This window comes from Manis pentadactyla, chromosome 9, assembly GCF_030020395.1.
Source record: "Manis pentadactyla isolate mManPen7 chromosome 9, mManPen7.hap1, whole genome shotgun sequence".
NCBI classification, from domain to species: Eukaryota; Metazoa; Chordata; class Mammalia; order Pholidota; family Manidae; genus Manis; species Manis pentadactyla.
Window position 1 is genome coordinate 12,615,714 of NC_080027.1, and position 15,820 is coordinate 12,631,533.

Genomic DNA, 15,820 nt, shown 5'->3' on the forward strand with positions numbered 1-15,820 from the left:
TCGCCTCGGAGACTGCCCCCAAAGGCTCATGGGAGTCGGTGCCCTGCGGCGAGATGGCAGCCGCCTGGGGCTGGGTGGCGGTCTTTGAGACAGGGGTCCCATTGCGCGGGCGCCCCTCCAAGTGAACCGACCGGGTGAATCGAAGACGGGATCCTGTAACTCTATGGGCCCGGAGGCCATCCAGTCGGGCCTCCCCGGAGCTGGAAACGCTCCGTCGCCATTCTCGCCTTGCACATCCCGAGCCACTGGATGACCGCTGCCTCACGGACTTACCGTGGACAGCGCCCGCCGCTCCAGTAGGCGTCCTCCTAGTGGACCCTCGAGGGGCGTGGCTCCATCAGATGTTGGACATCGCAGCGTGTTCTCCTGAGACCACCCACACACACACACACACACACACCAGCTCCACAGCCGAGCCTTCAAGCCCCAACAACCAGTATTGTCAGCAGACGCTGCCTTCTCACGTTCCTCAGATTGGGTTTTAACCTGCGTTCTGTGAACTAAGGAGCTCCAGATGCGCTTCTGTGTGTCTGTGAACGCGCTGAAACTGAGTGCAAAATTTGGTACATTTCTGTGTGAGCTTTTTTTTCCCTTGTGGAGAGGTCTCTAACTTGAAGTTACTGTTAAAAGCCCAGGTATTACAATCTCTCCTGACACCCACCCCCACTGACTCCACAGTTACTTGATCTGGCGGCCTTGTGCAGCCCATGTGTTACGGTGTTCATCTATGTGCCCCTTTAAAGGTCCCGTTTCCCACCCTCTGCCTAAAAACCAGGCTGTAAGTTCTCAAAGACAGAGGCCCATTCTGCCCTATTCACTCTTGAATTTCTCGGAGACTTGAATTGTTGGAGACTGAGGTGGGGGTGGAGGGCAGCTGTTGCTCTGTGAGATGTCCCACCACTCACAAAAAGCGCAGGAGCAAAAGCACAGCTGTGTGTGCTGGGCAGGGGCAGCCAGAACATCCAGAGCTCCTGGGGGATGTGGGGACAAGCCGTCTATCCACCTGCCACCTCCTATTCCCAGCACAAAGGCTCTTGTCACCACAAGAAATCTCACACTGTACTTCTCAGAAGGCATTTAATGCATCTCAGGGGCTGGACTCCTTGGCTGGGCATGGGGTGGAATGCCCATTCGGCTGGCTGCAGGTGGGCTCTGTCCTTGGGGGACTCTCACAGGAATGCTCCACTCTCACTCCCATTGACCTGTGGCTCCTGAAAGACAAAGAAGACACACACGGAAGTCACTGGGTTCTGCCACTCCCCACCCCCACGCAGGAGACAGGGCTGTAGGAGTCACTGATGATGGGGGTTCAAATTTTACTCATGCTGTGTAACTCCGAATGACATCCCCTCCTCAAGCCTCAGTTTTTTGTTTTTTTTTTAGTTTTGGTATCATGAATCTACAACTACATGAGAACATTATGTTTACTAGACTCCCCACTTCACCAAGTCCCCCCAACATACCCCATTAGTCACTGTCCATCAGCGAAGTAAGATGCTGTAAAATCACTACTTGTTTTCTCTGTGTTGCACAGCCCTCCTGTGCCCCCCACATTATACATGCTTATCATAATGCCCCCTTTCTTTCTCCCCCTGCCCCCTTATCCCTCCCTTCCCACCCATCCTCCCCAGTCCCTTTCCCTTTGGTAACTGTTAGTCCTTCTTGGGTTCTGTGATTCTGCTGCTGTTTTGTTCCTTCAGTTTTTCCTTTGTTCTTATACTCCACATATGAGTGAAATCATTTGGTACTTGTCTTTCTCTGCCTGGCTTATTTCACTGAGCATAATACCCTCTAGCTCCGTCCATGTTGTTGCAAATGGTAGGATTTGTTTTCTTCTTATGTCAAGCCTCAGTTTTATTAAGAATCAGGCCTTATAATCTATGTTCTGCACCAGGTTGTCCTAAAGCATAAGGGACACTACATATGGCATGGCACCAGCTCATACTAGGGACTGGGCATTTGGCCACTTGGATGACTGCAGATTCTTTCCGACTAGCTCTACTGCTGCATCCTTGGGCAAGGCCCTGCTCCGTGAGTCCTTGGTTTCCTTACTGGGAAGTGGGGCAAAAAACCCTGGCCATGCCTTTCTCAGGTGATGTGGAGGACAGGGCCTGGGGAAGCTCCTGCTGACTGTTAGAGCTAGGCAGAGACTTCAGGCAGGGGTGGAGGGCAGACAGGGTGAGCCTGAAACTGAGATCTGGGTGGGGTCGATGTGGCTGCGCACAGAGTTCCCTCAGCTTTCACCCAGACGTCCCCCACCTCTGGCTGGAAGCAGGCAGCAGACAGCTGGGGAAGATCCTGCAGGACCCAGAGTTCTGGTGATGGCACCCCTTCCCCCCACAGCCAGGAACAGCCAGCTCCTTAGCCAGCTAGACGGCCTCACCTGGGTTTCCTGGAGGAGCCCTCCATGTCCTGCTTGCCTGCCTCTGCCAGCAGCTGCTCCTCATCGAGTCCCAGTGCTGACAGCACCTGGGAGAAGCGCCGGGTCACAGCGAGCCGGGCGCTGGCCTGAGGAGAGACAAGTGTTCCCACTCTGCACCGGGGCCAGTGAGGACTGCTGGGGCTCTGAGTACTGAGGGGGCCCCAGGGCTTCCAAGGGGCAGCCACCCAGGGTCCCATCTAAGGGAGCCCCCTCCACCTTGCTTCCCTACCCACTCAGCCAGCGAGAAGCGCTGTTGTCGGGGAAGCCACCTGCTTGCCCAGGGGCTGGGCTTCACCTGCATGGCCTGCTGGAATAGGTAGGGCCGGGCCTGCACCCTGTGCTGGATGGCCTGCAGCTCTGCCTGGTACTCAGCAAAGCGCTGTCGCTCTTGGCGCCTGCAGGAAAAAGGGCCTCTGGGCAGCTAAGCATGGACACAAACTCTCCCCACTCCTGAGCCCGCTCATCCTCACCAAGGACTTCATGTCCTCCCCGCCCTTATCTTACAAAGGCATTTCTGCCCCATTCTCACCCTGGGTTCCTCCTGAGGTCAGTGGGGTAGGAATTATTTGCCCATTTTAGCCTGAGGCTCAGAGGGTTGCCAGACTGACTTGTTCAAGGTCATTCAGCTGGGAAGTGAGAGACTGAGCCCTGAGCCCCAGCCTGCAGGTTGCACAACCAGGGATCGCCCAGGCTCCCAGTGACCCCCAAAGAGGGCCAGCACTGGCTTCTGAGCAACTGGGCACCTGCTTGCTCAGCCCCTCCCCTCCCTGGGTCCACACCCCTGCACCCTCCCACACTGCCCCTGTGAAGAGGAAACTGCCACTGTTGGCTGCAGCTTTGGGCAAGGCTCCACCCTGGGCTCTGAGCTCTGGGCTCAGTTTCCTTCTCTGTGCTATGGCAGGGGCTGGACAAGCTTACCAGCACTCTCTGTGGTTCTTATAAGCAGACAGCTTAGAAAATGGGACAGAAGAACTAAAGAAATGTGTTTCAAATGAAAGCACATGTCCCTGAAAGACCACAGATCCTCTGGGGAAGCAGAAACCCATTTATAAAACCCTAGTTTGTGCACTTGTCAGAAATGTGTCTGCTCAAAGCACTGAGCATCCTGGCCGCAAGAAGGGTTCTCTGGCCACGTATGTGGAACCAGGCATCCTTTTGTGAAGCCCATAAGAGAGGCCCTGGGGTGCAGTGGCAAAATCCCCACACAGAAGGACAGGGGAGAAACACACAAGACTCTGAAACTCACGTTGGGACCTCCAGCAAGCATGCCAGGCCCCATGGGAATACACTGGTTTTCCGGGCTGGGCCCCTTGGCTATGTGCCAGGAAAAAAAATCTCCCTCCATTGGAGAAAAAGATAAACTTGAAAACCCAAGGCCAGGAACAGAAGTTACTACAAAAAGGAGTCTTCACCATTCAAGAGGAAATTTATAGCAGTTACAAGGGGTGGGGGGGGCGTCAGCATGAGCCGGCATTCAGTCTCTGTCTTGCCCATGATGTTATGCCCATTTTTCCTGCTTGATTCTTGATGCCATTCCTGTTGGAACTGAGAGAAAGCCCATGGTTTGGAGCCTCGGGCGAGAAAGGAAGTGGTGTCAATGGGTGTAATTCCTGTCCATCATCTCAGAATGAAAAAAAGGCATGTGCCCTCCTTAGAACAGGGCCACCTGTTTTGTACCTGCTCCAAAATGAACTTGAGGTCTGCCAAGAAGGCATCTACTGGATCACTGGCCAGGGATTCCTTTCAAGAGCACTTGAGCTCTCCAAGCCCTGGTTTCCTCATTGGTGAAGTCAGGGGTGATAAGACTGAGCTCAAAGAGTAGGTGATGAGCCTCACTGAGCTCTCAGCGGCGTTCCTGCAGGGCAGGAACCCACGTGTCTCTCTGCAGCAGCCCATTCGCCCTGACCTGGCGCTTCTCCCAGGACGAAAGGAGATGAGGGGTGGAAGGGGCTGCACTGTTGCCAGCTGCACCCACTAGGTGTTCAGTGTCAATGGTCTTTGCGATCATATCTGTGTTGTTTGTTTCACTGGGTTGAGCTTCAGGGGGAGAATCTGGTGCATTTTATCTAAAGATTGGGTATTCGAGCACTCAAAGGCAGTGGAGCCGGGTGGCCCAATGGCTGCCTGGGCTGGAATCCCAGTTTTGCTGCTCATTTGTGACTTTGGCACATGATTTAAGCTCCCTGAGCCCTGGTTTCCTCCTCTATGGAATTAGTGGACTGGTGATAATGCCTACTTCATGGGCCTATTATGAGTCTAAAAAAGATGTGCTCTTAAATACACATTTACCTCTTTTTTTAATATCAAAATATAGGAAGAGAATAAAATAGATGGCTCCACCTGACCACGAGCAATAGTTGTCTCCATGAGTGGGATCATAGGCGCTGTTCACATTCTACATAAACCATTTCAGTAATATCTGAATTTTTACAGTAAGCATGCTGGCTCTTGAAATCAGATAAACAAGATTTCAAACTGTGGTCATGCATGTAAAACATTGTAACCTCGGAGTGTCTTTAGCTGTAAAGTGGGGCAAAATGTCCTGGCCTGCCTTCCCCGGGCGGGAGGATGGCTGTGGGGGCTCAGCCCTGCAGGACAGTGAGGGCAAGGTCTCTTGGGTACTCCATCTGACCCCCTGGCACTGCCCGCTGCCCTCTCCCCACCAGGTCCTCTCAGCCCCGGCTGCCTACCTCAGCTCCTCCAGCTTGCGCTGGGCTGCACCTGGCCCATGGCTCCCCCGGGGCACATAGGCTGCCAGGCAGCGGGCCACCCGCCACTGTGCCCGCTGCTCCTGGGCCCGCCGCAGCTCGGCCTGCTGCTGCGCCTCCTGCTGCTCCCGCGCCCAGGCCTGCAGCAGGCGTCTTGGATGGGGAGAGGGAAAGAGGAGGGATGGGAGAGTCTGTGGGGAGCAGGAGCCGCACGAGGGCCACTTGGCAGGTAGGGGAGCCTGGGCCTGAAGGGAGGGATTGCGGAGCCCAGTGAGCCAAGGGCCTGGGGAATGGAGTTTGTGGTGGAAGTCTGACGGGACAGAGGGGCTGCATCTGGGTCTCAGACCTCAGGCCCAGCTCAAGGCCCTTTCCATGCTCCTCCTGGCAGGCTCCTGCCCACCCCGGCCAGCGGTACGCCCCAGCACTGAGCGTGCAGACCTGCGGAGCTCAGGGCACACACCTGAGACCTCACCTGATCACTAACTTCCCCTTGCAAAGCAGCTCTCCTTGAGGGCAGGGGCCAGATTCTGTTCTCCTCACTGACCCCTGTATTGGGTAGGAGCCAGGTAATGCCTGCTGGTTTGAAGGAAAGCTGTATGGATGGACAGATGGACGAATGGACGGGAAAAAGAAACAAAATGGCAGTGGAATCAATGGATGGATAAAGGGATGGAGGAATGATGTGGATGGTTAAACAGATGGCGCCTTGGTTTTTCTGGAACATTCTTCCCCCATATCTCATGCCTGGCTCTTGTCAATCAGGTCTTTGCTCAAATGTCAGGGAAAGAGACTACCCCATCTACATCCCAGATATTTTCCATTTTTAGCTACACATTTTGTTCATCTCTTTATTAATTATCCTTCTTCCCAAGTAGAATGTAAGCCTCATGAAAGCAGGGTTCCTTGTCTGTTCTTTTCACCACCAATGTATCCCCAACATGTAGAGCAGTGCCTAACATAGAAATTCAGTATTGGCAAGTTCATGCATAACTGAACCATGGTCAGACAGAAAGATGGACAAATAGATAAGTAAAGGGATAGATGCAATCACTTCCTCAGTGCATATTTATTGAGCATCAACTATGTGCCAGGTCCTGTGTAGGGCAACAAGGAGGCTGTGCTCAATAAGGTCTGGCACCTGCCCTCAGGGAGCCCTCAGTCATCTGTACACAGGGGTGGACAGACAGCCCTGCACCCCGTTACAATGCAGTCTGGCAAGAACTATGACAGAGGTGGGCACAGAGGAGAGCTTCCTGGAGGGACACCTGACTTGGGAGTTAAAAGATGCATCTGAATTAGCTGGGGGAATGGGTGGAGGGGGGAAGCACAGGGCATTCCAGCCACTCTGGCCAGCTGATCTGGGAGCCAGGAGCCTCCTCGCCAAGGAATCTGGGCTTTGTCCCAAGTGCACGAGGCAGCATGGAAGTACTTCCAGCAGGGAATGACAGGGTAAGAATTGAGGGGTGGTATCAGAATGCTGAATAAATTCCCACCTGCCACTTCTAACTGGTCACAAAGGCCTGCTGAGCCAGCCTCCAAATACCTTGAATGGATCCCCCTCCAGGCATTCACACCTCCCGCTGGTTCGGCCCCTCGTCATCCCTCACCCAGGCAGTGCCCACAGCTCCCCACCCCGGCTCCCCCTCTGCTCCCCTTGCCCTTGTTCACACCCCAGGTGTAACAGTCTTCTAACGCTGTGCCCTTCTGTCTCCTTTTCCGGCAGACTTTGACCTTGGGGCTGGGGCCAAGTCCTTTTACATCCTGAGGACCCAGGGGTAGATACTCAATATATATTGCATTAATCACTTACTTAATAGATTAATGGATGGCTAGAAAATGGGAAATGAATGAAAACTGGCTTGTGTCAATAGTCAGTTGGCCAAGCTGACAAAGATGGATGGGTGGGTGGGTGGGTGGGGAGATGGGTGGGTGGACGAATCAGTAGATATTTGGATGATCAGAAGATCGGTGAATAGATAAATGAAGGAACAAGAGGATGAATGAGTAAGTGTCTCCCAGAGAACTGGCTCCTTCTCTACTCCCTGCCCTCGGCCCCCACCCTCCTTCTTCTTCCACTTTACCTGGTGGCCTCCCGCCGTTTGTGGAAGGAACGGTTAGGTAAGTTGGTGAACAGGAAAGCGTCGTCATCCACCGAGGCGTGGGCCTTCCCGCTCCGGGTGGAGACGTGGCGAGCAGCCCTCAAAGCCTTCCAGGGCTGCTTCGTAGAGCCTACCCACAGCGGGCCAAGTCAGGGCCTCCCCTGTCTCCCAACCCCCTGGGAAATCCCACCACCCAGCGTCTGGAGCACAGCCTCGCCCGGTGTGAATTCCTGGCCTAGGTTGCTGACTCCCAACCCCCCTCCCCAGTTTGTAGCTTCCTGGGAACCCCAGGTGCTGAGCTCCACACTCACCAAAATCCAAGTCTTGCTGTAACTGCCTTTGCAACGTTTCCAGGTCCCATGGCCCCTCCAGCTTCTTGCCCCCTGACTTCCTCCTCTGTGGCCCTGGAAAGATTTTGGAGCCACTCCCCGGGCTCTGCAGTTCACCCTCGTCTGGGGCCTTTTCACCAGAATTCCGACCCTTTCTCCAAGAACTGGTCCTCCTCCTGTGGGGTGCCTTGGGCACCCCCTCCTGGGCCTCCTCGGCCACTGCTGCATACCACTTCTCCAAAATGGAGCCTCTCCTGGGGACTCGGGGCAGTTCCCCAGGGCTCAGACCCTTCTCGGCCTCCTCAGCGCCAAAGGCTTCCAGCTCAGCGGCCAACTGAGACTCTAAGTCTAACCCTGGCTTCTGCCCAGCCAGCTGGAGGCCACCCTCACTGTCTGACCCCAGCTCTCGGCTCTGTCCTTTGCTGGGAGGGATGGAGACACAGCCCCAAGCCCTGAGCTGCTGCCTCCTCTCCAGGACTGGCACTTCCGTCTTCCAGCAGAAGCCATGGGCTTCCGGGAGGCTGGCCATGGACTTGCGCCTGGACTTGTGCTGGGGGGCCGCTGGGGGCAAGGGCAGGGCATGGTGGCCAGGGGCTGAGGGGGAGCCAGGCTGAAGCAGGGCCCGATCATCTGTGGTGAAGCTCTCCCAGGCCCACTGGAAGGGGAAGGAGGGCTTCCAAGTAGAGGGCAGGAGGCTGAGGAGAGAGAGGGCAGGGGGCAGGGGACAGGATCAGGTTCTGGCCTCCAGAGGGGCCTGACACCCAGCATCCCTCTGGGGCCGCCCCACAGCTGCTTACTCCTCAGCCTCCGCAGAGCCATGCCCTTTCTTGTTCCGGCCCCTGGGCCTCCGGTCCTCCTTCGCCATCTGCTCTGCACTCCGAGACCTCTGCTGCTGGCCCTGAGTTAGACCATTGCCACTCCTAAGACTCCCCTGGGCAAAAACAGGAGAGAAGGCCCAGCTCCCAGCAGTCCCTAGACCACCGCACACCCTCTCCTTCTGTGCACTCTGGCTGGCCCCTTATTACCACTAAAATGGACTGATCATGACCTCAGTTCTTAAAGTTCAAAGAGCAACAGCTGCTATTTGCTGAACACCTACTGGCTCAGGACTTTTCACACACTAACGCATTCAACCTGCCCAAGGGCCCCGAGAGGTAGATACCTGCCGTCACCCCCATCACGCAGATGAGAACACTGGGGCTCAGATAGGTGAGATCACTTGACTGATCACAGCCGGTAAGTGGAGTCAGGACCTGACATGCTGAGTCTGTCCCAGAGCCCAGATTTGTCACCAGTGTGCATTGCCGTCCCTGGGCCCTGGAAAGCTCTTCCAAATGCCCCATAGCAAGGCCGAATGCCCCTGGCTTTGCTAAGCCAAGGTGGAAGAAATTCCTTCTCCTGCAGTGTTGCCTGAATCGCTCTATTAGAAGCCTGGGAGTCACCCTGAGCATCATCTTGTCTTCACCTCACGCCCCCTAGGCCTCGCTCTGGTCCCTGCCCGCCTCAGGACTTGCTGACTCGCACCTGCGCCTCAGCTCCAGTCCTAATGCCTTCCCAGGGGCCTCTCTCAGCCCTGGCCTACCATGACCCCAGGTGGCCAGCTGCCTCCCAGGCAGTAGGAAATTCCCCATGGGGTCTCCCTCACCTCCTCAGCCTGGGAGATGCCTGAGAGAAGCTTTAGCAGCCCTGTTGCTGTCCCTGGGGCCTGGGGCCGCATGTCCTGCCCTGGTCTTCCCAATGTAGTTCTGACCACCTGTTGGTGGGTGTCGAGCATATTGCTGCCCTGCCCCACCCCCACCCCCATCTGCCAGGCTTGGAACTGCCTGCCTACCATCTCTATGGCAACCAGTCCTCAGCCAGTACCAAGGGCTCCGGCAAAAAGCAGGCCCGGAAGGGCCAGTCAACTTCCTTCTAGGAGGGAGATCGCTCAGCAGGATGCTGAGGAATAGCCCAGGCCTGGGAGTCCAGAGACCCAGGGCCAAGTCCTGCCTCTGCTCTCGCCAGACTGCTCATTGGCCTGGTTCAAGTCCCCTGCCTTCACTCACTCTATGTTTCCACATCTATCTGTAAAAGGGACTGAAGGACTCGGCCATCTGGAAGGGTCCTCACAGCCTGTGAAGATGGCCAGGTGGTACCTGAGGCAGGCCCCTTTCCCTCCTCCCTCCTCCTGGGCTGCCCCCAGCTGTCTGTCAACATTATCTCTGAGGGCCTTTGTGGAACAGAAAGCCTTAGTTTTGATGCAGTCAGATCCATAAATGTTTTCAATAGGGGTTTGTATTTTGAATAGGGGTTTGTATTTTCCTATGCCTACGTGGGGCATTCCCCTATATTTTATTCTATTAGCTCATTGTCTGCTGGCTTCATTCTTCATTGCCTCCCAAATATGATCCTGGAAAAAGCATTCTCACATTCTCTGCTTTCTGGAACAACTGCTATAAGATAAGGACCATCTGTTCCTTCAAAGTCTGGCTGAGCTTCCTGTAAGTGTCTCTATCAGAGTGCTTCTGCATCGGAGTCTTAGATTTTAGTTTTCTCTACTGGTATTGATCTATTGATATTTTTATATTTTTGTGCCAATTTTGGCCTTCCATATTTTTCTGGAAAGGCTTTCACTTTGATTAAGTGTTTATATTTATGAACATATGATTTTTTGTAATATCCTTTGATATTTTTGGTATGTTAAACATCTGTGGGGATTCAGGGGTCAGGTCGTGTGGGGCCTGGTGGCCATTAGGACCCTGGATCTGTCCTAAGCATGATGGAAGAGTGAGAGGATACTGGAAGCTGCACTTGAGGCTCTAGGATAGAGTGGATATGACACTTCAAAGTGAGTTGCTGCTGGCCAAGGCCCAAATATTAAAGAAAATAGAAAGAACCCATTTTGCCCCTCTTGAAACCTCTGGGCCACCTCAAGAGCACAAAAGGATCAAGGCTGGATTCTGAAAGAGGAATTTTGTGATGAGATTGTTTTGGAAAGAGCTGCTATCATGCTGAGTCTCAGGACTCCCCTTAGGGGATGCAGTTAGGGGGCTGCCTTCTAATCCAAAATCTGGTTAAAAGTGCTTTCAGGAAGCCACCTGGGGAATGTGTGGCAACACAGTGGGCCAGGGTACCTGAGACCTCCAGGAAGGCTGCAACAATGCAGTGGGAACTGGCCAGTGGCAAGCCAGCAGGTGGTCCCGCCCAGAGGGCTTCTGTATCTGGCAGACCCAACAACAGCATGGGTCTGTGCTTGGGGGCCTGCCTGCCTGCTTCCCTGGAGATGCGGTCAAGCCAGTGGCCCATAAAGGAGTCTCCAGGGAGCCAGGGTGAGAGCCCGATTTAAACAGCTGCCACCCAGGCAGCAAGATGCCATCTTACCCAGCACCAAGCAAAGAACAACTTTCTGCACCACTTCCCTTCCTCCCTCCCTGCACTACAGCTGTGGAGTGTCCTCAAATTGGGGGAGCAGGAGGGAAGGGAGAAGGGGCAGGCTCGACCTCCCTCCCTCCATGTCAGCAGGGGCCAAAATGGCTGGGGAAGTAGAGATTTTCTCATCAAGTTTAGAGACTTGGCTACTACACACAACTGGGATTGCTAATAGACCTTATTTAATGACTTTAGGGGATCATAGGGCTGTAAGAAAATGTAGCACAGAATGTCATGACCTCGTCTGGAGGCAGAGAGAAAAGTTTCCTGATGAATTTTAGAGGGACATTGGAAAACAGATACTGTTTTTTTTATTATATCTCATGATCTTATTTGGTCAAAGGAGCCATCACAGTAGAGGATTTTGAAAGGGGGAGTGATGTGAGCTGATTAGTAGTTTTAAAAGATCCCTCTGACAGCTGTGTAGAGATTAGACAGGAGGGCCAGGGTGGAGAGAGGGACTAGAGGGCTTGAGCTGGAAGAGGCAGAGAGAAGAAGAGGTCTGGAGGCTGAGCCCAGCCTGCCACCATTCACAGGCCAGGAGAGCTCAGGAGACACGGCTGCAGAGGCAGCCAGTGAAGTAGAAATGAGCAGAGAGAGGGCGGGCTCCCAGCCAAGTGAATTAAGTGTTTCAAAAGGAGGGAGTGGCCAACTGGGACAAGAGCCACTGAGAGGTCAAGGTGAGGACAACAGAGTTAACATCTAACCTTGGTAACCTTCTTTGTTTGCCAGGACCAGGTGTAGGAGGCTCAGTAACAAAACTTGGCTATTGGAACATGGCTGGGGTTAACCTCCACCACATCACCTCCTCACAGAGCCTCCATCCAAAATTTGCTTTGGATTTAAAGTCTAAGAAACTTTTCCTGCAGAGGAACTTGTAGGCTCTGTTGTCTCTGGGGAAAAAAAAGCTAAGTTACTACATCTCCCTTTTCGCTCTGTCTGCCAGGAAGCTCAGAGCTAAATTTGATATTCACTTAATATACTGCTTTATGGGCTGCATATTTATATATATATATTTATGTTCTTGCTCCTGATCTACATGTTCTCTTTTAAATTATATTTTCACATTTTTGATTCTCCATTTCTATTTTTCCTTTTGTCTTCCTTGTTCTTGTTGGAAGCGACCTCAGGTACATGGGGAATGAGGCAGGTATGCAAATTAATTCCACTCATTCAGCAAATACATAGAGATGCCTTTTACTAGTCAGGTCCCTCTGGTTTGCAATCAACAAAGCTAAACTGAGTCCCCAAAAGAATAAATGATTGGCTTATTTTACGAAATCATATAAAGGGCAGCGGTGTTCCTGACCTCTCAATTTTGCCTGGATGGAGGGACTTGAATCTTTCTGCCTCTATGTGTGTGTGTCTTATTTGCTTACTCACTTCATCTCCATTTCCCTCTCTCTGTCGGCTTCATTCTGTCTGGAAATGTTGGCTGCAGGTAGAATCCGGCTGCTGTCCTTGGACCTTTTCCACCAGAACAGAGAGAGGACTCTGCCCACATATCCAGGTAGAAAAACCCCAGGGAGTGACTCTGACATGTCTCCTGCCTGGAGTCTTATGACCATCCCTGACTTCTGATTCTGGCCATGAGGACATAAATTGGACTGAAATGATCCTTTCGCCATAAACAACTAAGAAACCAGACAAAGTGTAAGGAACAACTACTTTCAGGTGTTAAAACCGAGTAGCACAGGACTGTAATCCCTGAGAAAAAGGAAGCAAGCAAGCTGAGTCCTACCATCGTCCAAGTCTTCTACCTTTGCTGTATGCCTAGAGGTAATTTCCCTGCTGCAGTGCAGGGAGGGGAACCTGAATACGGTCCATCAGTCTCACTGAGTTAAGAAGACAGAGACCAGAGTTTGGAGAGACAAAGGCAGCTAGAATTTGTTGGGAAGAATAACTGAGAAGGAACCAACACAGAGAATGAGCTCTATGTAGAGGGGACAGGTCCCATAGTGGGGACCCTTTGAACTTTAGGAAGAATATTAATCTGCACATGGCATAGGGTGAAACTCCACAAGACTGGACAGAACACCTTTCAAAAGAAGAACAATTACTGCAGACCCATTAGACCAATAATTCCCAGAAGTCGCACAGGAATAGCAACTTAAGAAGATTCTCTTAGAGTAGAGCGATCTCACTGACTACACAGAAAATTCAGGAAGGAGCCCCGAAGGGGCATGCCTTAGAAGTGGGCCTGAGTCAGCCCTTAACAAGGCTACTCTAAACCCAACATAAAAGATCTTGAAACAAATATTGAAATGATCAAACTAATCCACAAGTAACTAAAATGCCAGGAAAAATCCAACACTCTTTAAAGGAATTTGATAAAAATCCAGATTCATATTGTAAAGTTCACAATGTTTGACACCCTAAGACAAAAATTAATATACACATAAAGGAGGAAAATGTGATTAATAATCAGGAGAAAATTTGCCAAATGAAACAAACCCAGGAGATGGTAGTACTCTCCAAATTGATTCAACACAGTCCTTATTAAAATCTCACCTGCCTTTTGTAGGAATTGACAGGCTGTTCCTAAAATTTATGTGGAGAGTCAAGGGGCCCAGACTAGCCAAATAATCTTGAAAAAGAACAAAGTTGGAAGACCCATATTTTCCAATTTCAAACCTATATAGTCAAGACAGTGTGTACTACCATTAAGATAGATATAGAGATCAATGTAAAACTGAGAGTCCAGATTTCTACCTGCAAAAGAATGGAGAAGTTAAATGTAAGAGTTAAAACTATAAAACTCTTGGGAAAAAACACAGGAATGACCTTGGATTAGGCAATGGCTTATTACTACGACTCTAAAAACTCAAGTAATGAAAAGAAAAATAAAACGCACACACACACACACACACACACACACACAGATTTAATCAAAATTATAAACTTTGGTGCTTCAAAAGATACCATCAAGAAAGTGAAAAGACATCCCACAAAATGGGAGAAAATAGCTGCAAATCATATATCTGATAAAATACTTTTATTCAGAAAAATATAAAGAACCTACAATTCAACAGCAAAAAGGCAAATACGCAATTTAAAAATGGACAAAGGATTTGAATTGACATTCAAAGAATCTATATAAATAGCCAATAAGCACATGAAAAGATGCTCAACATCGTTAGCTATCAGGGAAATGCAAAAGACAAAACCAAAACTGACAAGTGTCAGAATTTGGAGAAACCGGCACCCTTGCACTTCGCTGGTGGGAATGTAAAATGGTACAATTGCTACAGAAGACAGTATATTGTTTTCTCAAAAACTTAAACAGAATGACCAAATGATCCAGCAATTCCACTCTACCCAAAATTCTTATATCCAAAAGAATTAAAAGAAGGGACCGGAATGGATGTTTGTACACCCATGTTCATAGCAGCACTGTTCACAATAACCAAAATCTGGAAACAACCCAAATGTCCCTCAGCAGATGGACGAATAAACAAAATGTGGTGTCTAGATTATGGAATATCAGCCTTATAAAGAAAGGAAGTTCTGACATGTTGCAAGATGGTTATGGATGAACCTTGAAAGCATTATGCTAAGTGAAATAAGCTTATGGATAAATATTGTATAATTCGACTTATATAAAATACCTAGAATAGTCAAAGAGATAGAGACAGAAGTAGAACAATGATTACCAGGGGCTGGGGGGAAGGGAAGGATGAGGAATTAGGGCTTAATGGAGACAGGGTATCTGTCTGGCAGGATGAAAACCTTCTGGAGACTGATGGTGGTGATGGCTGCACAATGAGATGAAAGTACCTAATGCCACTGAACCATTCACTTAAAAATGGTCAAAATGGTCAATTTTATGCATATTTTGCTACAATAAAAATGTAAATGGTATAAACATGCCAATTAAAAAGATGCTGTCAGATTGTGTAAAGCAAGATCCAATCATATGCTGCCTCTGAGAAACCTACCCTAAATGTAAAGACACAGATAGGTTTCAATGTAAAAGGATGGAAAAAACCAATCATGTAAACGCTAACAAAAGACCAAAAGGAAGGAGAGGCCGCTTTCAGCCAGGCGTCCTGGCAGGTCTTCTCGAGGAGGCACCATTTGAAGTGAGTTTTAAAGACTGTAGGGACCGTGAAGACCAGGAAAGCCCACAAAGGCCTTGTGTCAGAAGGGGCGTGTGTGTGTGTGTGTGTGTGTGTGTGTGTGTGTGTGTGTGTGTGTGTGTGTAGTGTGTGTGTGTGTGTGTGTGTGTGTGTGTGTGTGTGTGTGTGTGTGTGTGTGTGTGTTAATTACCACACCTGCAGGGGTTGGGGAGGTAAATTGGACTTGGCATTAGATTAAGCAGGTAACTTCCTAGGTGACATAACTGCAAACTCTCGGAGGAAGTGAGTTTTCCAATCAGGAGAGCAATCAAACTCAAGGAGATTCTAACTCAAGGAGACAGGGGCAGTCACAAGATTAAAGCTGATTAAATATGTGCTTACAAAGATGCCTCTGGCTTCACAGTGGAAGAAGACTCAGCAGTGATGTTCCAGGAGGCGGGGCAGCCAGTGAGGAGTACGTTGGGTAATTCAGGCAGGAGATGACGTGGGAGACAGAAGAGCACCGTTTACTGAGGACTTAGCAGCAAGTGTATGGGTTTGTAACCCTGGCTGCACTTCAGAACTCCCTGGGGAACTTTCAAAATGTACCCATTCCTGGGCCTCCAACCAGGGAGATCAGAATCTCTGGAAATGGGTCCCAGAAATCAGTCACCTTCAAAGTCCCCCGTTGATTCCAGTCACCAAAGGTCAGGTACATGGGGCCAGGGCCTGGGTTTGTCCACAGTTGAATGCCAGTGCCTAGAACTGAGCCTAGCATGAAATAAGTGGTCAACAG

The 15,820-nt window shown here is 50.8% G+C and overlaps 1 protein-coding gene across 1 annotated transcript; it reads right to left on the bottom strand.

The window, feature by feature from the left end:
- Positions 1-2: 2 nt before the first annotated feature.
- On the bottom strand, positions 3-9,344 carry TSGA10IP (testis specific 10 interacting protein). The gene is made up of 8 exons (XM_036929633.2): positions 9,204-9,344; positions 8,356-8,489; positions 7,541-8,253; positions 7,212-7,359; positions 5,113-5,283; positions 2,718-2,817; positions 2,384-2,508; positions 3-1,211 (listed from the first exon to the last, which is right to left on the bottom strand). The coding sequence occupies exons 1-8, from the start codon at positions 9,330-9,332 to the stop codon at positions 1,088-1,090; spliced, it is 1,644 nt and encodes a 547-aa protein (XP_036785528.2). The 5' UTR covers positions 9,333-9,344; the 3' UTR covers positions 3-1,087.
- Positions 9,345-15,820: the final 6,476 nt, after the last annotated feature.

Coding starts and splice junctions, on each gene's coding strand:
- TSGA10IP (XM_036929633.2), bottom strand. CDS start 9,332: ATGCTCGACACCCACCAACAGGTGGTCAGAACTACATTGGGAAGACCA. Junction 8,254..8,355: donor GGCTCTGCGGAGGCTGAGGA/GTAAGCAGCTGT, acceptor CTCTCTCCTCAG/CCTCCTGCCCTCTACTTGGA. Junction 1,212..2,383: donor GGCTCCTCCAGGAAACCCAG/GTGAGGCCGTCT, acceptor TTTGTCTTTCAG/GAGCCACAGGTCAATGGGAG.